Consider the following 22806-nt stretch of genomic DNA (forward strand, 5'->3'; position numbering starts at 1 on the left):
CAGTGTGCTCCTCCCCCATACAATTATTTTTACTTCAGCCTGTCCTTCCCTCCTCATTTCCTGCCTAAGGCTAATCCTTTCACCACTCCTGCTTGCTTCAGGCCCCTCTCTAAGTACTTCCTGCCCCTTTTTCTTCTTCAGCCTCTCCCTACTGGCTCCTTCCTCTCAGTCTATAAATAGGTTCTAGTCTCTCCCAGTCTTTACAGTTATTTCTCTGTATCTATACTACCCTTTAGTTACTGCTTCCATCTCTCTCCATCCATTCACTCTTCTTGAAAGATTACTGTGATCCAGGAGTCTGTAAAGTAAGGTGCATGAGATGTTCCATTGGGGTATATGGAAAAAAAATTAGCACTTCTATGTATGTTTGGGGGGGGGCAGTTGCAGGTGATTTTTTATTATAAATTTTTTTCAACTAATGGAATTTTTGCTTGTTTTTTTGTCTTTTTTTCTTCTTTTTTAATAAAGTTTTATTGAGATACATTCACCCACCATACAGTCCATCCAAAGTATATAGTGAATGGCTCCCAGTATCATCACATAGTTGTGCATTCATCACCACAATCAATTTTAGAATTTTCATTACTCCAAAAAAAAAAGAAAGAAAAGAAAAAAAATCCATCCTATAGCCCTTATCCCCCTTATTATTGACCCCTAGCATTGGTGTGGTACATTTGCTACTGTAGATGAAAGAATATTAAAAATATTATTGTTAACTATAGCCCATAGTTTGCAATAGGTGCATTTTCCCCATATACCACTCTATTACTAACTCTTGTAATTTGTTCTAGTTCATGGAAGAACTTTTTTTTTCTATTTGTATTATTAATCACAGCCATCATCCACAGAGGGTTCACTGTGTTATACAGTCCGATGTTTTAACCTCTAGCTTTCTTTCTACTGACATACATGACTCTAAACTTCCCTTTTCAATCACAACCTTACTCATAATTCAACACTGTTAATTACACTCACCATATTGTGCTACCATCACCTCTATCCATTTCCAAACATTTAAATTCAACCTAGTTAAAAATTCTGCACACATTAAGCACCCACTTCTTGTTCTCTAGCCTCTTTATTACTTTTTAATTTATGTTTTATCAGAGAAGTTGTAGGTTTACCAAAAAAAAATTATGCAGAAAATACAGAGTTCCTATATAACCGCTTCACACACACATTTTTTAACAATTGTTTTCCTTAAACTCTTTATTTTGAAATACTTTCAAACTTACGGGATAGACTTCTATGCATTTTAAGTTTTCTTCCTTTTAAATTTCCTTGTTTGTGCTTTATAATGCCCATCTATAGCATTGCAACTATACATGTATATCATTTGAAGAAGTAAATATACATGCTGGGGATTATGCTAAAATGTTTTTCACTGATATGGGAAAGTGATAAAAATGGTTAGGAACCACTGATCTAGACTTCATGCCTCTACTTCTTAAGTTTCATTCAATTATCTCACCCTAGTAGGGACTGATCCCTGCTTCTATTTCTCTGCTAAATCTCCTCTCACTGAATTTACCACAGAAGTCCTCATTGCCAAATACCAGCAGCATTTTCCTGTTTTTATATTACCATATGTCTGTGCTATGTTTGACTCTGTTGATCACTTCCTCCTTGAAACACTCTAACATCTTGACTCTATGATCCTTTTCTCTCCCTAGCCCCCTAGTATCAGTTTGACCATGCCTTCTTCCACTCTTCATCTGACTCCAGTTGTCTCTGCCTGTGAATATGGTTTCCTCGGCTTTCAACTCTTCTCATCCTCTCCAGCCTCTTGGAGACCCAACTGACTTCTGAGCATCTCTGCCAGGCTATCATGGTGACACCACAAACCCAGCATGGCCCCAGTTTTCCATCTTGTATTCCACGTACTCCAGTCTGCCCCTTTGACTGTGAGCCCCAACTTCTGGAGAGGCTCCAACATCCCACCAGCTACGCAGGCCGTCAGCCTGGGGATCATCTTTGACTCCACTCATGCCCGTACTACCCCCTCTCCAATCAGTTACTTAGCACTGGTGATTCAACTTCCTTACCATCCTCAAATGTGCCCTTCCTCTCTTCTCTCGTTGTCTCTGCCTTAACCTTAATTTAGACATTACTATTACCAGTCCCTAATTGGTCTTCCTGCCTCCTTAGCATCTCCTGCACACAGCCCACAGCTGTACATCATACAAGTCTCTCCCTCATTTTAAAGGAAAGATCAAGTAAAGAGACCTATAGTGGTCCCCCATTTCCCACTACAGGTCTAACTTCCTACTCCAAAGCTTCACCTACAGGGCCTTCTATGATCTTTCAGTGCAGTGGTGTTATGTCTTTATCTGTTGGTCTCCTCAACTACACTATGAACTCTTGTAGGGAAGAGCCATGTCTTCATGATCACTGTATACCCAGAGTCAGGCACAGTGCCTGCCACCGAGTCACACCTCGATAGAATGAAAGTGAGGATAAGACTCTCATGGGTGAGAGTGGTGGTCATGTTCCTTTGAGAAATATACTCTGGCCTAGAGATGGGCTAAAAGAATGGACCAAATTTAGAAGCCAAAGCTAGCTTGATAGTGGTCTGATAAATGTACCGCTGTTGGATTTTGGGCTGTGGGGCATGACCAGGTGCTGCCATTTCTTGTTGGAGATTCTTGCAAAGGCAGAATGATGACATGAAAAAAGCTCCAGCGTTCAACCCAGAGAGATCTGGCATTAGGTTTTACTGACAGGGTTTAACATTCTGACTCTACCACTTACTTACTGGATTGAAGTTGAGGGAAGATGATAATTATAGTAGCTAACATTTATCAAGAATATATTATATGCCATCGCTTAGCGTATAACTCCACATGCATTACTTCACCTACTTTTACCACAACCTGATGGGGTAGATGCTATTGTCATTCCCATTTTACAGATGAGCCAACTGAGGCTCCACAAGATTAAGTGATTTGCCCACAATTGCATAATAGCAAATCAGTGGTGGAGCCAGGATTTCAATCTAGGCAGCTTGATTCCAGGCCAGAAATTTTCAATTTGGAGTCATCAGTATATAGATGGCATTTAGAGCCAGGAACCTGGATATAATTACCTAGTGAGTGAGAGTGGGCAGAATAAAGGCTAAAGACTTGGTTCTGGGACACTTCAATATTTAGAGGTAAGGGAGATGAAGATTCAACAAAGGAGATTGAGAGGATGAGCCATTAAGGTAGGGAAGAACAAAGAGAGAGCAGTGTCCTAGAAGCCCAGTGCAGAACATGTTTTGAGGATGAGGGAATGATCAACTGCATCAAATGCTACTGATGGGTCAAGTAAGGTGAGGCCTGAAAATCGACTGACCAGTGTACACAGTTGTGCATGTTGTTAACGGCACAAGGGGATGAATCGGGCACAAAATTCCCCTGGCACCCTGGCATAGGAATGAGTAAGCAGAATAAGGGGTGCCTATTTAAAATTCATGCAGAGACACCATGTAGGCTACCTTCCATCCTCATCTTGCCATTTGGAATTAGAAACATGGAAGTCATTGGTGGCCTCAACAAAAGTGATTTTGGGGTAGTGATGGGAGTGAAAAATTTGATGAGAGTGGGTTTGAAGAGTAATTGGAAAGAGAGGAAATGATGGCAGTGAGTAGAAACAAATCTTTTGAGGAGTTTTGCCATAAAGGGGAGCAAAGAAATGGGGTGGATAGCAGGAGGGAGAAGTAAGGTCAAGAATTTTTGTTTCTTTAGAGGACCTATGTTAGCATGTTTGTTTCTGATGGGAATGATCCTATGAAAGAAGGGACAGTTGCTGGTGGGACATCCTTGAGTAGGCAAGAAAGAATAGAGGGACTAGCCTTAGCTAGCAGCATAGGTAGTTTCATGCATAGTAACAGAAGAAAAGATAGCTGTGGAGATGGGTGCAGGGAGGAGGGAGAGGTGAAAGTGGGAGCTTGTGAATGTTCTCTTCCAATTTCTTTTTTCCCCAGTGAAATAGGAAGCCAGATCATCAGCTGAGAGGGAGGATGGGAGGAAAAGGTGTTGCAGGTTTGAGGAAATTGGGAGAAGGTGTGAACTAGTTATCTAGGAGGGAGGAGAGTGAATGGACTTGGGAACTAGTCATATTGTAGGGCAGCATTAAGGGCCCACTCCAAGTTTGCAGTCATGAATTTAAAGAGTTAGTAGCATGGCTATATATTTTTTTCCAGCCAGGTTTACTTGCGTGGGTGTAGGGACGTATAGTTGGAGAGTTAGCTTTAGCCACAAGGAATGTGGTTTTTATGAGGCAAATATGAAAAAAGGAAGAAAGAGAGGCCAGTTGAGAATGTGTGGAAGAGAGTGATGGACCTTTAACTCAATGCTGGGTAAGGACAGGAGTGTGGACATACGGTTGGTGAGGGATGGGAGAATGGTGGTAGGATCAATAGACTGTAGGTTCCAGTGAGGTTGAAAAATTGTTAGAGTTGGAATATGCAAGGGAGTGATTTGGATAGATAAGGAGGCGGTGGTTGGGAAGTCGGATGCACGACAGACATTATGGAGGGTTTGCAGGTATTAGTAATGACAGGTCTAACAATGGGAATAAAGAGGTGAGGTAAGATGGGGACAAAATCTTGAAGGGAATGGAGGTCAAGGCATTGAGAGGAGAGGCTAGGGTGTTGCTAAATGTTGAAAACACATGAATTTTGACAGATGAGTGTTGGAATGAAGTGACAAAGAGGCAAGAGGTAAAGTCTTCTGGGACTGAGGAGGGATATGTGTCGGGGGCGGGGGTATCTGTAGAATGACTGCAGCAAGGGAGGGTAGTGAGTGATGAAGTCCGGAGACATGAAATTGAAATCTGGGGAGTCGTTTGGAAGAAGGCAGAGAGAATGGTCTGGAAAAAAGAGGAAGCAGGAATGAGGAACAAGAGGATCTCTTTTGGCCCAGTGGTATGAGAGGTTATGGGAGGCAAAAACACCCCCCATTTGAGAGGGCTGTTGGGATAGCAGTGTCCTCAGAGGGGAACCAGGTTTCCGACTGTTTCAAGAAGAGTTTGAAGATGTGCAGGATTTTGCCGAACGTGGTCAGTGGGTTCCAGCGAATAGAGTGGAAGGGTTTCAAGAATTGAGGAAGTGTTACTAGGTATATACTTGGAAGAACTGTAAGCAGGGACATGAATAGACATTTGCACAGCGATGTTTATGGTGGCAGTATTCATGATTGTCAGTAGATGGAGGCGGCCCAAGGGTCCATTGATTGATGAGCAGAAGGGCAAACTGGTGTATACATATGATGGAATATTGTGCAGCTGCAGAAAGTAATGAAGTTGTGAGGCATGCAAGGACGTGAATGAACCCTGAGGACATTATGTTGAGTGAAATAAGCCAGAAACCGAAAGACAAATACTGTATGGTCTCACTAATATGAACTAACATTAATGAGCAAACTCTGAGAGTTAAATTCAAGAGCATAGGTTACCAGGAGTTAGAAGGTAGGCAGAGATTGGGCAATCGATGATTAAAGAATACAGAATGTTCAGTAAAGTTAATTGTAAAGGTTCAGAAATGAATAGCACAGTACTGTGTGATGGTAGTGTGAATATGGTAGCGGAGTGTGAGTATGGTTTAAAGAGGAAGGCTAGAGTCATGTATGTCACCAGAAGAAAGCTAGAGGATAAAAACAGGGACTATATAACTTAGTGAAACCCAGAATGGGCAGTGATGTTGGTTAATTGTATAAATATAAGAGTTTTTACATGAACTGAAACAAACATAGGTCACTATTACAAGGTGTTAATAATAGGGTGTTATATGGGAAAAATACAATTAATGTAAACCAAGGCCTATAGTTAAAAGTAACATTGTGTTATTCTTTCATTAATTGTAACAAAGGCACTATACCAAAGCTGAATGTCAATAATAGGGAGATATAAGGGGTATGGGATTTTTTTCTTGGGAAGAAATGAGAATGTTCTCATATTGACTGATGTGGTGAATGCATAACTAGGTGATTATACCAAGAGCCATTGATTGTACACTTGGGATGGATTGTATAGGGTATGAATAAAACTGTTAAAAACAAACAAACAAAAAAGATCCAAATAAAGACCTGCAGACTAAAAAAAAAAAAAAAGAATTGGGGAAGGATGGGAGATGGGGTCAGATTCGGGGGTGTACAGACCCATATGGGGATTAGCATTCAGATGTTGTGGGGTGACCTGGGAGTCTTGAGCTTCTTATGGTGACTGGTGTACGCAGGGATGTAGGGCATTGTGGGATTGGTGCTCCTCCATGGTGGAATGTGGTGGTGTAGCAGTCAGTGTTGTAGGGCAGGAGGAGGAGGGAGGGCGTCTTACTGTGGAGGAGATCAGGTATTCTGTCTCCAGAGGCCTGGGAAACTTAACCACTCTGTTCTCTGGATTCTAAAAAAAAGATGTCGACTTGGATGTGAGAAGGAGGTTAATGACCTGTGTAGCTTAAAACATTTTTATTGCTTTTGAATTTCATCTGCTATGATGCAGGACTTTTCTTCTATAGCCTCAGGGTTCCTCCAGCTGAAAAGTAACCCTGAGATGTATATTAGAGTGGAGTTCCCGACATGTGAGTTCTGTAGGGTAGAAAGGAATTGACCAAGTGGAAATTCTTCTCGGAGAAGTGTGACATTTCATAGATAATGTTTATAAAATGGGGACAAGAGGGTTGGGGGAAGTCTCTATGAGAAAGTTTCTGGGACTAAGCCCAGACTCCGTGCTCTGTAAAGAACTACCTTTGTTCTTCCCCATTGCTGAATACTTGTTCCCCCCCATCTCCATACCTTCTTTGGGTGACTTATTTTCATTATCTGTCAAATGGGGGTGATTATAGGCCCTACTGCACAGGGAAGTTGTGATAATTAAATGCGATAACAAATGTAAACATGTTTACCAGTGCCTGGCACATAATATAAATACTGTTTGTCATTAAATGGCAAGTGGCGGTTTCTTGTCTTTTCTTTCCGCTTGTATGTTTCTTTATTCTTGTCCTTCTTTTTCTTCTCTGTTACTAGTTTCCTGTGGCTGCCATAACAAATTACCACAAACTGGGTGGCTTAAAACAACAGAATTTTTTTTTCTCCCACAATTCTGGAGGCTACAAGTCCAAAATCAAGGTGTTGTCGGGAGGGCCATGCTCCCTCCAAAGGCTCTGTGGAAGAATCCTTCCTTGCCTTCTCCAGCTTCTGGTGTGGCCTGCCTTCCTTGCATCCCTGTCTTGCTGCTGCATCACTCCAGTCTCTGCCTCTGTTATCATGTGGCCTTCATCCCTCTGTGTCTGTGAATCTCCAAATCTCTCCCCTAAGGACACCAGTCATTGGCTTTAGGGCCCACCCTAACCAAGTATGGCCTCATCTTAACTTGATTATATCCGCAAAGACCCTGTTTCCAAAAAAAGGTCACATTCTCAGGTACTGGGGCTTAGGGCTTGAACACATCTTTGGAGAGAGGGTGGTGGGAGACACAATTCAACCACAAACATCTCCTCCTTTCCTTCCTCTTCCTATTTCCCCACACTTCCCCCTGTGCCCAAGGAGGAAACTCTCCTCCTTAGCTCTGGCTGCCAGTGTTGCCTACACTTAGTTTGACCCTCTTTAGGTCTCTCCAAGGTCGGGAATTCCTGGGTTGGGGTGAGGCAGCCCTCAGAGGGAGGAAACTGCTGTTGGGGGCAGTCTTGTGGCAGTCCCATCTGGGGTCTGTGGCTGAGGTGTCTGCAGAACTGCAGTGGGTTGGTGGCAAGAGCCTCAGGAGATGGGAGGCTGAGTTGGGCCCCTGTGCTGTGTGAGGTGGGGAGCAACAGTGGGGCAGAGCAGGCCCTGCAGAAGGTAAGGCTCATTTGAACAGGAGAGGGCAGGGCCCAGTCACCATGTGGAGGGACAAGTGAGGACAAGTGCTAGTCCTGCTGCTGCTCCTGCTGCTGATACCACTGTTACCACTCCCAAGTTGTGATAAGTGGCACCTCTCCATTGAATATCTTCTGTGTGTCAGGCTTTTGGGGCTGGGGGCAGGCAGCGGAGCGTTCTGGCTAAGATTGTAGATTCTAGAGCCAGACTGCCTGAGCTTGAATCCTGGCTCTGCCACTGAATGAGTTGTGTGCCCTTGGGTAAGTTATTCAACTTCTCCATACCTTGATTTTTGATCTCTAAAAGGGAGATGATAGGAATAGTACAGTTATTACAAGGATTAGGCCCATTATTGAGTATTCCTGGCATGTATTAAGTACTCTATACATTTGTTATATTGCAATTAAAAAAAATCTTACAACCTTAAAATATGCAAGCATAATTATTTCCCTTTTACTGATGCCGAAACTGAAGTAGAGAGATTAAGTGACTTGCCCAAAGTCACGGGGCAATTAAGTGGCAGAACCAAATCTAGAACCCAGATTTGACAGACAAGTCCCTGCTTGCAACCGCTGTGCTAAACTGCTTCCCTGGACATATGGGCAGGAAGTATGCTTTCTAGGATGGCAAAGAGCAACTGGAGTCTGAGAGGTTGGCAGAGGGGCTCGGCTGGTGGTTGCAGGCCCTCTGCCCTGGTTCGCTGCTCCCTGCCATGAGAGAGCAACCTGGGATCCCAAGCCTGTTTCAGAGAGACTGCAAGTTCCTTAGGTACCTGAAGATTCTAATTGCAGCCCGAGAACTGAGCCTTCCTGGGACTTCTTCCTCTTTCCCTGTTTTCTGGGTGACCTCAGTCAAGTCAGTTAACCTTTTTGCACTGCAGTTTCCTCATCTGACAGTTGAGGATAATGATACTTTACCTGCCCTCCTCATGGGCTTTTTGTGAGGATCAAGTAGATTGTGGAGTGTGAAAACATTTGAAAAAGCATAAAGCAGTGCCCACATTTAAGATAGTTGGGTGTGCACGGCCTCCACAGACCACTTCACTGTGAGAGACCAGTGTGTTTATCTCAGGCCTCCATAGCTCCTTTTTTTTTCTTTTTAATGCAATTTTATTGAGATAAATTCACATAACATACAGTCATTCAAAGTGTACAATCAGTTCACAGTATCGTCATATAGTTGTGCTTTCATCACCATGATCAAACTTTGAACACTTTCGTTATTCCACAAAATAAAATTAAAATTAAAATAAAAAAGAACACCCCAATCATCCCCCCCCATCCCACCCTATTTTTCATTTAGTTTTTGTCCCCATTTTTCTACTCATCCATCCATACACTGGATAAAGGGAGTGGGATCCATAAGGGTTTCACAATCACACTGTCACCCCTTGTAAGCTACATTGTTATACAGTCGTCAAGAGTCATGGCTACTGGGTTAGAGTTTGATAGTTTCAGGAATTTACTTCTAGCTATTCCAATACATTAAAACCTAAAACATGTTATCGATATAGTGGGTAAGAATGTCCACCAGAGTGACCTCTTGACTCCATTTGAAATCTCTCCACCACTGAAGCTTTATTTCGTTTCATTTCACATCCCCCTTTTGGTCAAGAAGATGTTCTCAATCCCACAATGCCAGGTCCAGGTTCATCCCCGGTAGCCTCTTAAGTAGAGGATGAGGCCTCCAAGAGACCGATGGAAGCTTCCAGTCCTCTTTTTTTTTTAATTCATTTTTATTGAGATATATTCACATACCATGCGATCATACAAAGCATACAATTAATTGTTCACAGTACCATTATATAGTTGTATGTTCATCACCAAAATTAATTTTTTTAACATTTTCATTGCCACACACACAAAAATAATAAGAATAAAAATTAAAGTGAAAAAGAACAATTAGAGTAAAAAAGAACACTGGGTGCCTTTTTTTTTTTTTTTTTGCCCCCATTTTTCTACTCATCCATCCATAAACTAGACAAAGGGGTGTGTGGTCCATATGGCTTTCCCAATCACATTGTCACCCCTCATGAGCTACATTTTTATACAATCATCTGATTCAAGGGTTCTGGGTTGTAGTTGGATAGTTTCAGGTATTTACTGCTAGCTATTCCAATTCATTAGAACCTAAAAAGGGTTGTCTATATTGTGTGTAAGAGTGTCCATAGCTCCTTATGCCAGTGTTGCCCATTGTCAAACCCCTATTCTGGTCTGTGTATTTCAACCTGGTCTATAGGGGCACTTGGAACCTCATCTCCTTTTCTGAGTGACTGGGATTTTACCTTTCCCTCTGTGAACATGTAGTAATAGTCAAAGCATCATTTGGGTCCCAGGGAAATTTTCTTTCTGCATGGATTTTTATTTTTAAGAGCCAGAGCCAGTGTCTCTGTCCAGGGCCCACAGTTGTCCCAGCTCCCATTCTGGGAGCTCTGCCATCTTTCAGTCTCAGCCCTTGGCACAAGGCAGGCTTGGCTTCCTGTGCCTGGGGAGCCTATGACTGCCTTCTCTCCTTAGTGCACAGGCTTGATTATATGCTGGCCCTGTAGGGGTCAGGGAGGCAGCTGACCGCTTCCCTGGGTGTCCTTGTCATGCTGGGCTTCGCCTTGATGTGGCGTATGTCTGTTGGGGGCTGTGTAGGCCCTGAAGGCCAGGCCTCTTGCCAGCCGCTGAAGTTCTTTTTCCCCAAGAATTTGAGTTAGCTACCCACCCACTTCCATTCTCTGTCCACTGCCAAGTTCTACAGCAGGGTACCCATGCCAGGTTGAAATCATGCTCTGGTTTGATAATCCAGAGCTTCCGTTTTGAAGTGAGCGAGCATGTGACACTGTGTATGTGCGTGCCTGAGTGCGCCTGTTAGACGTAGGGAGGGTGGGGAAGTTCTTCTTGGCAAGCCATGCTGAAATTGGCTCAGCTACTTGGTCCTCATCCAAAAGTAGGGCTAACTCTGGAATAACCCCAAATATCCACTGGCGAAACTCTTTATTCTTGGATCTAGGCCCTACCAGCCTAACAATCACATTTTTTTTTTCATCTGGAAAAATGGGAGCAATAAATTCTACCCTTATAGTCTTCATGCCAAATGGGAAATAAGCTTTTAAGTAATCTGCCTTCTATTCATCAGGAGCAGGAAGTAACATAGGGTAGTGTTTCTTCAAGTATATTTGGCAGAATGCTGGGTATTACCAAAAAAAAAAAAAAAAAAGTCCCTGGTCAAATAAGTTTGAGAAATACTAGGTAAGCGGTGTTTTAAAAAAACAAGTTTCTTACTGTAGGGACTACTCAGGTCCTTAATATACCAACTCATAGGGTCAGTCTCCAAGAGAAGATCTATAGTATGCAGCAGTTCAAATTTTGAACCTAACGCGTTTCATGGAGCGTTTTGCAAGTACCATCTGTGCCACATACACTTTGGAAGATGCTAGCTTAGGCCATACATATATTCATTTCATTATCTTTTCTCTAATTATGGAGGGAGGTGACCTGGTGAAGTGCATGGGGTTGCTAAAGTGTAGATCCTAAAGAGCAAGGGCAGTCAACTTCCCAGCCTATTGAAATGAGTGCTTCCTGCTCTGAAACACCCCCTCTTTCCCTCCTGTTGTTACAGCTCCCCTTTGAATTGGAGATTTACTACATTCAGCATGTTATGCTCTACGTGGTGCCCATCTACCTGCTCTGGAGAGGAGGTAAGGCCAGCAAACCCCACCGCGATGCGACCTCCACTCCTTGGCGCCTTCCTTCTGTTTGGGGGAGTCACAACCTCCTGGGCACTGACCAGGGATCTTGAGCTGCTGCTTGGCTGGGATTCTTCAGCATGCTTCCTGCCTGACACTAGACAGTGGGGAAAATGGGCATGGACAGGGCCTGCAGAGAGTCTAGTACTTTTCAGAAGCATCTTTGGTGGGCGAGCAATGTGCTGCTGACTGCCTGTCACAGGGGCTTTGGGCTCTGTCTGCGGTGGTGTTGGGTTTGCATGGAGCCCCCCACATGTGGTCATGCTCTTGTATTTTGCCATCCCCGTCTCTCAGTGTGCAGTAGGAGAGAATGAAGCCACTCTGACATCTCAGGAGAGAGAGATCTTGTACTCTTGTTCATTATATCCATCCTCTCAGAACCAAAGAAGATATTGAAAGGGGCTGGGGGATTATGGGATTGGTGGAAGAGGCAGGTGAAAGAGCAGTGACCTCCATGTAAGATAAACCATCAAAACCTTCATTTGGTCATGAAAGAGAGAACACCAATCTGGTAGACAGCATGGAAAGGAAGCGGATGCATTTGTGACCTCAAAATACAGCAACCTTTAAATTATCCCCTCCCTCTATTGTGAAGGAGACAAAAAGGGATGGGAGTTTCAATCCACTCTGGGTGTGTCAGTTACACTAAAAATGGCATGGGGGCCACATGGGCCCTTGAGCTCACTGGAAGAAGATTTGGAGCTTTTGTTGTGCTCAGCTGGTTCTTGGCTTATGCTCACTTCCTCTCACTCGGGAATTCTGGTAAATCTTAAGAACTTCTGCCATGAGATAACCTCAAGGACCAGGCAACCCAGGGACATTTTGGGGAATGGGCACCGTTGCTCACCATGGAGTCTATTTATAGTCCAAGATTTGCCCTGGTTTCTTCCCTGGTTTCTATTGATTAAAAACGTCTTTCTATAGATTTGTGTAAATTTTCTTTGAAGCTGTTTTTACCCTGTGCCGCCACTTGGGGGCTCATACTATCAAAGAGCACTTCCTTTTAACTTGTTCTAAATGTCCTGTTTTTCCCCACTGAGCTTCAAGGGAAATCCAGAGTGCCAAAATCCACTTCCCAGGTCTGTCTGCTATGGCAAGGAAGCCGTTTCCTAATATCCAGGTCTGGGAGATTCATTCTGACCTGAACCAAGCAGGCAGCTCTCCCAGGGTTCCAGAACCCCATTACTCATCATTCCTGGGTTTTGAGGTGTGTGATAAAAGGACTCTAAGTTCTGCCCAAATGTGCATGACTGGTGCTTTGAGGTGACCATAAAAATCTGTCAGGTAGCTGGGCTAGAATGGCCTGACATGGGAAATACCAGTCACCCTCTGCCCTTCCCCAGAAAACAGTCTGGGAAGTCACACTCTTTTAAAAAGTGGCTGATTCCCCTGTGGCCTGGTCAGGGGGACTGAGCTGAGGAATTGGGGATTCCAAGGTTTAATTCTAATTTATTTCGTGCTGTTAGTGATTCTTCCCTCACCCCTCTGGCGCTCACCCTGAGAAGGAACTGTAACAATAGTAATAGTAATAATAACCACAGCAAATATCAATGGCTACTTTTTTGGGGGTGTTTCCTATGTATGAAATACTATACTAGGCATGTTTCGTTTATTTGCTCATCACAAATAGCCTGGGGGAAGAATCCATCTTTTATGGGGGAGAAAATCAAGGCTCCGAACTATTAGGTAGCTTGCCCCCATAGCCATAGTGGCAGAGCCCAGGATTCAAAGCCCAGCCCAGATGCCCTCCAAAACTGGTGCTCTTTCCCATATGCCATGCTGTCTTAAAGGACAGATGTCAGTCTCCTAACCACATTAGGCTGGGGGTTTGCCCCCCCCCCCAACCCTAACTCTGATTCAGCTAGCCATGCATTCAACTCCTATTTCTGGAATACCTACTGTGTGTCAAGCATTTATACTATAGTGGGAATCAAAGATGAACAAAACAGGCACAGTGCTTCCACGAGGAGTCTGTTGGGGAGAACAGACAATTATAATAGTGTAATAAGTGCTGTGGGAGCCATGATTTCAGAAGCCTGGTTCACCTTCCCTTTTTCTTCACCATCTCTGCAAAGATAATTTTACCTGCTTAGAGCAGATCCTGCAGGTAACCCAATTCCCTAACCGGGGAGGTGAGAGACAGTAGGACTTTAATGAGAGAGGTGATGCTTTGTTACTGTTAATAACCTCTTGATTCCCTAGCTCAAGGAGGATTTAGCTTGTGGGATGAGTGACGTGCTCTTACCAAGCAGATCTTTGACTCCTGGCCCTGGGCACAAGCATCCAGCGCACTCCAGAACTCCACAGGCCTGTCACCTTCTACCTGACCAGCTTTGAGCTGTTCTGAGATCTCCTTTCTCTTCCCAGTTCTTTACTTTCCATCTCCTGTTGGACCCATGAACATTTAGGGCAAAATCTGGATTTCCTAAGTCTGGGTTTCACTTTGGGTCCTGAACCTTGGGCCTAGGTCTTGCAGAGGCGGAATGGATCTGGAGTGAGCAGCGGGCAGATTATTCCGCTGTGAACCAAGGCAACTGAGGCTTTGGAGCTTCCGTTCCCTAGAAGCTTCTTGTAATTTTCCAGAAATAAATTGCTCAGGAGTTTTTACCCAAGGTGAGAAAGCTCTTCTTATAGATACCTCCCTTGCCCAGGAACCCTGTTTTCCTGGAAAGCAAGGTCCTGTGGAGCACATAGTGCCTCTTACTCTGTGGCTTGGGGTGGGTGGGTAGAGCTTAGAGGGAATCCCATTCCTCTCTCATTCCTGCAGTCCTAAATTGCCAATGTAGTACACAGGGCCCCTCTTGGGGCTACACTGCTGTTTTCTTCCTCTGCCAGCCTGGCTCTTCTCTTCCCTGCTTCCTTTCTTCCTTACTCTTTACCTTTGGTCCTCTGGAACTGTATTTCTTATACAAAGTCCTGTCCTCCACCACCAGCTCTTCACAGAACAAAAAGTTCTTCTGCCCCTTGCCTGGAGCTCACACTAATGGAGGCCGCTCTTACTGCCCTGCCCCATATGCTTCCCAGCTCCCCACTGACAGTTCCAGACCATTATTTCATCTCTGCTTTATGTAATAATGCTTTCTCCTTTGACATTCTCTCTACTTCTTTCTTCATCACCACCATCATCTAACCCATTAGTCCCTTCCCCCACAGTCCTAGAAGTCTTTGGCCCGTGGCTCACAATATTTCCATTACAACTCCAGCCAGCATCCCTAGAGACTTCCAGTGAGGACAACTCATCCCACCCTCACCCTTTCAAGGTTTGAGCTTCTTAATTGCTGTGACTTTTGCATCCCCTGCTCTTCAGCCGCTCACCCTCTGGATCTTACCGTCCCCTAAAATTCTTCCGTCTACTATCCCAATCCTCTTTGTCCCTTTTTTGATCCAAATCTCCACTCCTGTCAGCCTACTTTCTTCCCAGTCAGCCTGGACCACCATGACCAATTAGTGGAACTTCCCCCTCACCAGTCCTGAAAGCATCCCACCTCCTCATCCCTTCCAACTGGGATCAGTGTCCAATCCCTTTTCAGTGTGCCCAGACTTGACCTACTGCAGAAAATCTCTCACATCCTTCAGATTGAGGCCACTAAAATTTCATGATCTCAATTATAATTGTGCTCTCAGCATCATTGCTCAATTATTTTCTGTCTTTGGCAGCTGTGCCTCATATTGCCCTCAGAAGTCCTGTTTTAAACCATTACCACCCTCCTTGAACTTCCTATCCATGCTCCTCAAACTTCCTTTCCTCTCCATTCTCAAGAGATGCCCCTGTCAATGACTGAGAAAATAGAGGTTTTCAGGTGGGAATTCCCTCGACCACTTCTCTCAACTTCTACAAGTTTCTTTTGCCGTCTTAATGTTTGTTCCTCTCTTCTGTCCTGAGGGTAGTTGTGTCCCTGTTGTCCCTGGCCAGTCACTCCCCTGTATGGTTACCTCCCATCTCTTCCACCTCCTCTGGAACATCATTCCATTGATTAGCCACTCATTCACCTGGATTTTCAACCCCTTCTTCACACTGTGTTGATTTTCAGCCAATAAAGATGCTCAAGTCTTTTCTAATCTAAACAATTTTCTCTCAACCTCAAACAGTCCTACCTTTCATCTTCCCTTCACAGCCAAACATCTTAAAAGGATCATCCAAAGAAATATTTCCTAAACTTCAGTTCTTTAGGCATGACAGACTTTGCTATATCCATGTAACCATCTGTATTATTATGTAATGATTTTTTTTCAGTAAAACATATTTGTTTTTAAGAGAAACTTTATAATATCCATAAAATAATGGGTTTGATACACTGGTTATATATTTTAATACACTTTAAATGCATACTTACTAAAAATGAAATATTCATCTGTTGACCACCTAAAATCACCTCATAAATAATACATAACTTTAGGGAACACATGTCTACATTTGATGAGTCCATCTTCTCAGCTATCTTTCATTCCTCAGAGCATTGCAACATGACATCTACCCCCCACCCCCCGCACACCTCTTCACGGAAATGGGACTTCTGAAGAGTGCCAATGAAGTTCATTTGACCAAATCTAATCACAACCTCTCAGTCTTTATCCTACTAGAACTCTCAGCTACATTCAACATTGTTGATCGCTTCTTTTTGGAACGCTCTGTTCTGAGGGTTTCCAAAACCCCCCTCCTGGCTTGCCTGCTCCCTGACTATGCTTTCTCAAGTCTTTTTCCTCTGCTCTCTGAGTTGTTGATTTCCCCAGAGTTCTGGTCTAGGCTCACTTCTCATTCTAATACTCCCAGCATGATCTCATATGCTTTCATGGTTTTAATTACCCATCGGTATAGTAGTGGCCACCAAATCACTCTCTGCAGCACAGACTTCTTTCAGGAGATTCAGTTTCATGTATTTGACTCAACATCTCCACCTGAATGTCCCAAATACACTTCAGACTCAACCTGTCCATGTGGAACTGATTCATCATCCTCCCCATTGGCCCTGCTTGTCTTCCTATGGTTCTTTTTTCTAAAAAATTCAATTTTATCGAGATATAGTCACATGCCATACAATCGTCTATGGTGTACAATCAACTGTTCACAGTACCATCATGTAGTTGTGCACGCATCACCCCAGTCTATTTTTTGAACATTTTCCTTATACCAGAAAAAGTAGAAATAAGAATAAAAAATAAAAGTAAAAAGGAATACCCAAATCACCCCTCCACCCTATTTTTCATTTAGTTTTTGTCCCCATTTTTCCACCCATCCATCCATACACTGGATAAAGGGAGTGTGATCCACAAGGTTTTCACAATCACAGTCACACCACGTAAGCTATATAGTTACACAATCATCTTCAACAACCAAGGCTACTGGATTGCAGTTCAACAGTTTCAGGTATTTCCTTCTAGCTATTCCAATACACTAAAAACTAAAAAGGGATATCTATATCACACATAAGAATAACCTCCAGAATGACTTCTAAATTCTATTTGAAATCTCTCAGCCTCTGAAACTTTATTTTGTTTCATTTCGCATCCCCCTTTTGGTCAGGAAGATTTTCTCAATCCCATGATGTCAGGTCCAGATTCATCCCCAGGAGTCATATCCTGTGTTGCCAGGGAGATTTACACCCCTGGGTGTCAGATCCATATGTGGAGGAGGGGGCAGTGAGTTCACCCGCTGAGTTGGCTTAGCTAGAGAAGAGAGGGCCACATCTGAGCAACAAAGAGGTACTCAGGGGGAGACTCTTAGGCTCTTCCTATGGTTCTTGATGAATGGCACCACCCTGTCACCTCTGCTAGAATCTGGGAATCATCCTACCCCCCAACATCCAATTCATCCATGCATCTAACACATATTAGTGCCTTCTTTCTGCCAAGCTCTACACTAGCCACTGGGGATGCCCCAATGAGCAAAAATCCCTTCCCTCCTAGAACATATCTGATGAATACCTGTCTCTCACACAGGTGAATGTATAGTCACAACTGAGGTGAGTGCTCTGAATGAAAAGAACATGATTTTATCAGAGCTTATGACAAAACAAGATGCCTTGTCTGGGGGGTTGGGGGAGAGTTCCCTCACTCAGTAAGCGGAAAACCGAAGGATGAGTAGAGTTGACTAGGCAAGCATAGAATTAGGGGAGGTGAAGCCTTCCAGCTGGGCAAAATAGCATATGCAGAAGCACTGCAGCAGCAGGAAGATCACCAGGGAGAGTGGAATGAAACTGGGCCTGAGGGGCAGGTATGGAGGGCCTTGTTGACCATGGTCAGGGGTTGGCCTTTTTCCTAGGAGCTCTGGGAAACCGGTGAAGGTTTTAAGTAGGGGCATAACATTAGATTGGTTTTCCTGTTGATTCTTTTATTATATAATTTCCTTACATGCTTCAAAATCTAAATTGAAAAAAGCCATCCTGTGAAAAATCTCCATCCCACTCCTTTCCCCCATCCACCCAGTCCCCTCTGCAACTCTAGAGATAACACATGGTAAATGCTCAATAGATGTTTGTCGATGGATTTTGCATTGCTGACACTCCCTCCTTTTAGATGCCCATTTCTTCTTTGGGCTCTATGACACCAATCTCTCCTGGTTCTCCTCATTCTCTGGCTATTTCTCCTTGGACTCCTTTGCTTTGCTTGTTTCCCAATGATTGAACTGTAGGCTCGAGAAGCATCCCAGGACTTCAAAAGTAACATGTCTATAATCAAACTCCTCATTGCCATACCTCTTCTCCCAACCTGCTCATCTTCTTCCTTTATTTCTTATCTGAGTGGATTAATCATCCATCCTGTGCTGAAGCCAAAAATCCTGGGTAACATCCTAGACCCCTTCCTCTGCCTCATCCCCTGTACCCAATCAGTTTGAAATTCAAGTTCTCAAATAGCTCACAAGACCGTTCCTTTCATCCCCACTGCCCCTGCCCTAGTCCAGGGTCTCAGCCAATTTTGCTTGGACTATTTTGTCTTCTCTACCATCTTCCCACTCTCTGAGCGCCCTCCTCCCATCCAGCCTACCCTCCATATAGTCTCCAGGATGACCTTTTTAAAAGAAAGAGCACTTCTAATCAGGTTTTGCCCCACTGTTTAAAATTCCCATCCAGGATGAAGGCCAGACTCCTTTACATGGCATTCAAGATGATTTACAGTCTGACCCTTGCCTCTCTCTTTGACCTCATTCCCTATCACTTACACTCCAATTCCCATTGCTTTGCATTCTAAACTGAACAAGTCAGCTGACAGATTTGTCCAACCCGTGCCCCTTTTTGCCCACACACACACTAGCTTCTGTACCTGGAACCTGGCAAACTACATGTCCTCCTTTATGAGTTAGCTCAGAGGTGTTACCTCCTCTCTAGAGCTGTCTCTGACTTCCCTGGGAAGGCTAAGGCACATTTTCTTTAATGTTCTCCTTCCTTGAGCTTTTTAAAAAACCGTGGTTGTATCAACTGCTGCATCTAACTGTGTTTCGCCACGAGGTGGCAGTACTCATGTCTTTTCATCTTTGCAAGAGATAAGGAGTTACAGTTGTGATGACTGGTTGATCTATTTATTGTCTATGACAGTGAGGGAGAGGGATAAATCAGTGAGGCCCCAGAATTTTGGCCTGGGTGACTGGGTAGGAGAGGGTGCCCCTAACAGAGAGGAGGGCACAGAAGGGAGGAGCGTATTTTAGGGAGGAAGATGGTTTTACTTGAACTAGAAGTGCTTCTAGGGTTTCCAGATTGAGATACCCAGGAGGCAGTTGGATGGAATATTCTAGAGCTTTTTGGAGAGTCTGGGCTAGAGATAGACTTTGGTATCTTTAGTATGAAGGTGGTGGATCCAATCATGGGAGTGGATGAAATGATCCAGGGTGCCTAAGTAGGTGGGGAGGAAATAGGACTTAGAAAAAGACCTTGGGGAACATCAGTCTATAAGTCTATAAGTAGTAGCCAGAGGAAGAAAAGCGGTGAAGGAGATTGCAGGAATAATCAGAGCAATAGGAGGAGAGACTGGTATCCTGGAAACTAAGGCAGTAGAAAATTTCATCGCAGTAGTAATAGTAATCAAGAGTGCACCCCTTTTCCTTCCCTCCCCTCCCCCTCTCCCCACCCCACCCCAAGGCTAGGCATGTTTAGATGCTAAGATGGAGGAGCCAGTAGTGAGAGGGAAAATTGAAAGTACTAGGGAGAAAGGGGAATGGATGAATTAGGAGGTGGTGATAACTGCCAAGAAGGAAAGGCATTTGATTGGGGATTGAGAAGGATAATGACAAGGGGAGTGGGTGCTACAGGAAATGGGACAAGTCTAGACAAGTCTAGTCCAGTAGAACTCCCTGTGATGAAGGAAATGTTCTCTATCTGTGCTGTTTAATATGGTAGCTATTAGCTAACTGTGGCTCCTGAGCCCTTGAAATGTGGCTAGTATAACTAAGCAACTGAATTTTTAGTTTTACTTAAGTTTATTTAATTTGAATTTAAATTTAAATAGCAGCGTGTGGTAAGTGGCTACTGTATTGGACCACACAGCTCATGAAACAGGAAACCATGCATTTTTACAGCACTAGTCTATAAGGTTACCCCACCCTACTCAGCAGGGCTCAGCAGCCTGAGTGGACAAGCAGAAAATCTGGTGTGAGGGAGTGATCCAAGGTTGGGGCTTTGTATGTAGTTTCAATGTTGTTGAAGCTCTAGAGAGTGAGGCATGTTCATTCGGGGTTTGGGACAGAGTTTTGGTAATCCTGCCACACACTTTCCTCCTTTCAGATTTCCAACCAGGGGCAGGTCACCCAAGAAATAATAGCAGAATATGGAACAGCGCCACTTTATTATTAGCCGAGCGGGCCCCTAGTACATCCAGTGTAGGACAAGCTGGGCTGGAGCTTGCAGCTTTAGTCTTGACACCTAAGTGAGCTTTCTGCTCCATATCCCAAGAATTTAAGATGGCCTGGTCTATAGAGTGGACCCAACCTTACTTCCCACCCAGTCAAGGGCACTGAGTAGCTAAAATAGAAAAGAAGGTGAACAGGCCTGAGTGCCGAAAAATAGAGGTTCTGCTCAGATACACACGAAAAAAGGGCATGCTCTCTTCATGTTATGAAGCTAGACTACCTGTTTTCAAATCCTGATTCTGTTACTTACTAGCTCTGTGACCTTGGCCAAGTTCCTAACTTCTCTGTGCTTCTGTTTCCTCATCTGTAAAATAAGAATAATAGTGGCAACTTCTTCATAGGGTTGTAATGAGCATTAAACGAGTTAATGTATGTAAAGCACTTATAATAGTGCCTGGCACATAGTTCATGCTATACAAATTGTTTGCTATTATTGTTGTTGTTGTTGTTTCTGCTTGTTAATGTATCAAGATTGTACCCAATAATAAAATGTGGTCTGAGCAGTTTCTCAGGCTCTGACCAGCCCCTAGAGCAAGTCTTCATCCTTTGGGGAAGAGCTAGTGAGGGGGTAGGTGGAAGTGTGAGGAGAGAGGGGTGGAGAGTTCCCTCTCCCCCTGAGGGAGTCGAGGGTGCTATTGTGAGATTTCAAGTGACTGGTCATGGTGTGTAAACTAGTATGGAAGGAAGTGAGGCTAGAAGAGAGCTGCAGAACAAGGAGGAAATCCACGGTGGGAGGTAAGGGGGCCCGAGGGATCAGAGGTCTACAGGTATGTTTGCAGTAGGAATGAGAATAGGAAAGCTTAAAGTCTGGGAAGTTGTGGTTAGATGATATAACTGAGGTGGGGGCATTGTAGGGCAATGACAGAAGCCAGGATGTGGGTAATGAGATGGAGTAGAGGTGCAGACCTGTAGAATCGAGGAGGTTCGGGAAGCCATTGGGTTTAAGGGTATTAGAAGGGTCACCCACATGGATATTGGAATCACCCAGAATGCTGGCAGGAAAAGGCATGAAGAGGAAGACGGTAAACCAAATGACACTGATCTGGGCTGAATCTGATAGTGACCTGGAGGATAATGGGTGACGGTGACAAGGAGGAAGAGCTGAGCCTTGAAAGAAGGAGAAGGAGGAAAGAGTGAACATTTAGAAGAAATGACAGAGGGCTAGAGGACTCTTCAGACCCCTTAGCCCCCAAAAGAGCTTGCTGTGGGAATAGAAAGAGGGAAGAGAACAGACTCAGAGCAGTCAGCGAGAGAGATGGTGTCCTCAGTGGGGAGACCCAGATGTCATCAGGGTGAGGAGGTGGAAGGAACATTCTGTGGAAGAGGTGGCAGATCTGGAAGGATTTGTCATTGGTGGGACCAGGTTTCCAGAAGTTCTGGTGGGCTGGGCTGGGGGGAGGGGGTCTCAGATGTGGGACGGTGTAGGAGAGTTGCACACACAGCTTTAGGACCATGGCTTAGTCCCGGCCCACAGGGCTCATGAAGCAACCTCTGAGAGCTACCCATTCTGCATCTTCATGATGTTTTGGTCGATTTGTTATGGTGGCTTTTATTTCAGCAGGGGTTCTTAACCTGTAGTCTCCAAATAGGAAGGGGAAAAAATTCACACCTTCGTTTTCACCAACCTCTAGCTGAAATATAGCACATGTCTGTTGGCAACAGTCACTGGTGGTATTAGATATCCCTGTGACTTTGTTGTCAATGGCATAATCATAGGTGGGGTCGTATCACATTACAGTAAGTGTAGACCTCTCAGAATGCCGTTTATGCTCCTCACTCACTGCTTAGAAATTATGGAAGTTATTAGACCCACTCCACTGCCAGATCTGATTATTAATGCATTAATAAACACGTAATTACTATATTACAAAATTTGTTTAAATATTTCTATAACTGTGTTTTAATATAATCACCTTCCTTTGTAAGCCTATGCCTTTTTAGTTATTCAGTTAAAATGTTGTTCTCAGAAGGGGTTCCTTGGTGTCCCTAGACTGCCAGAGGGGTTCCTGCCTGGCACCAGGAAGATTAAGCAGCCCTGCCTCAAGGCTGCTTGGAAACCCCTTTTTGTTCACTAGAGGGCACCTCTGTTTTGGAATTGGTGACCAGTGGAACTCTCAGGCTTGAGACCAGGGTGTGGGGACTGGTGGTGGTTTTGAAGTAGAGGCAATTCGGTCCTTTGGGGCCATTTCAGGAAACTGAGATTTAAGAACCCCAATGTTTGATCTGAGCCAGCCACTTCTCTCATGAGTGGGCTTTTACATTTATCTCCTGGAGGATAAGGATCCCGATACAAACCCTGTCCTAATCATAGGAGCAGTTAAAGAAAAAGCATTTTGGCTAGTAACCCCTTGAAAAATGGCCCCCAAGGTCATACTGACTTTGTTGTACCTCCTGTTCCTCCTTCACCG

General features: G+C 44.1%; 1 protein-coding gene across 15 annotated transcripts in view; it reads left to right on the forward strand.

Annotated features, from left to right (window-relative positions):
• Positions 1-22806, forward strand: part of TMEM164 (transmembrane protein 164) — a 318291-nt gene that overhangs the window by 272161 nt on the left and 23324 nt on the right. For 10 of the 15 annotated variants that reach the window (XM_037822481.1, XM_037822480.1, XM_037822470.1 and 7 more), the window contains one exon: positions 11436-11514. The exons of the other annotated variants lie outside the window; for them this stretch is intronic. In XM_037822481.1, coding sequence (XP_037678409.1) covers positions 11436-11514 — 79 coding nt within the window. The remainder of the gene's footprint in view (positions 1-11435; positions 11515-22806) is intronic. 15 annotated transcript variants of the gene reach the window in all.

This window comes from Choloepus didactylus, chromosome X (assembly GCF_015220235.1).
Source record: "Choloepus didactylus isolate mChoDid1 chromosome X, mChoDid1.pri, whole genome shotgun sequence".
Classification (NCBI taxonomy): Eukaryota; Metazoa; Chordata; class Mammalia; order Pilosa; family Megalonychidae; genus Choloepus; species Choloepus didactylus.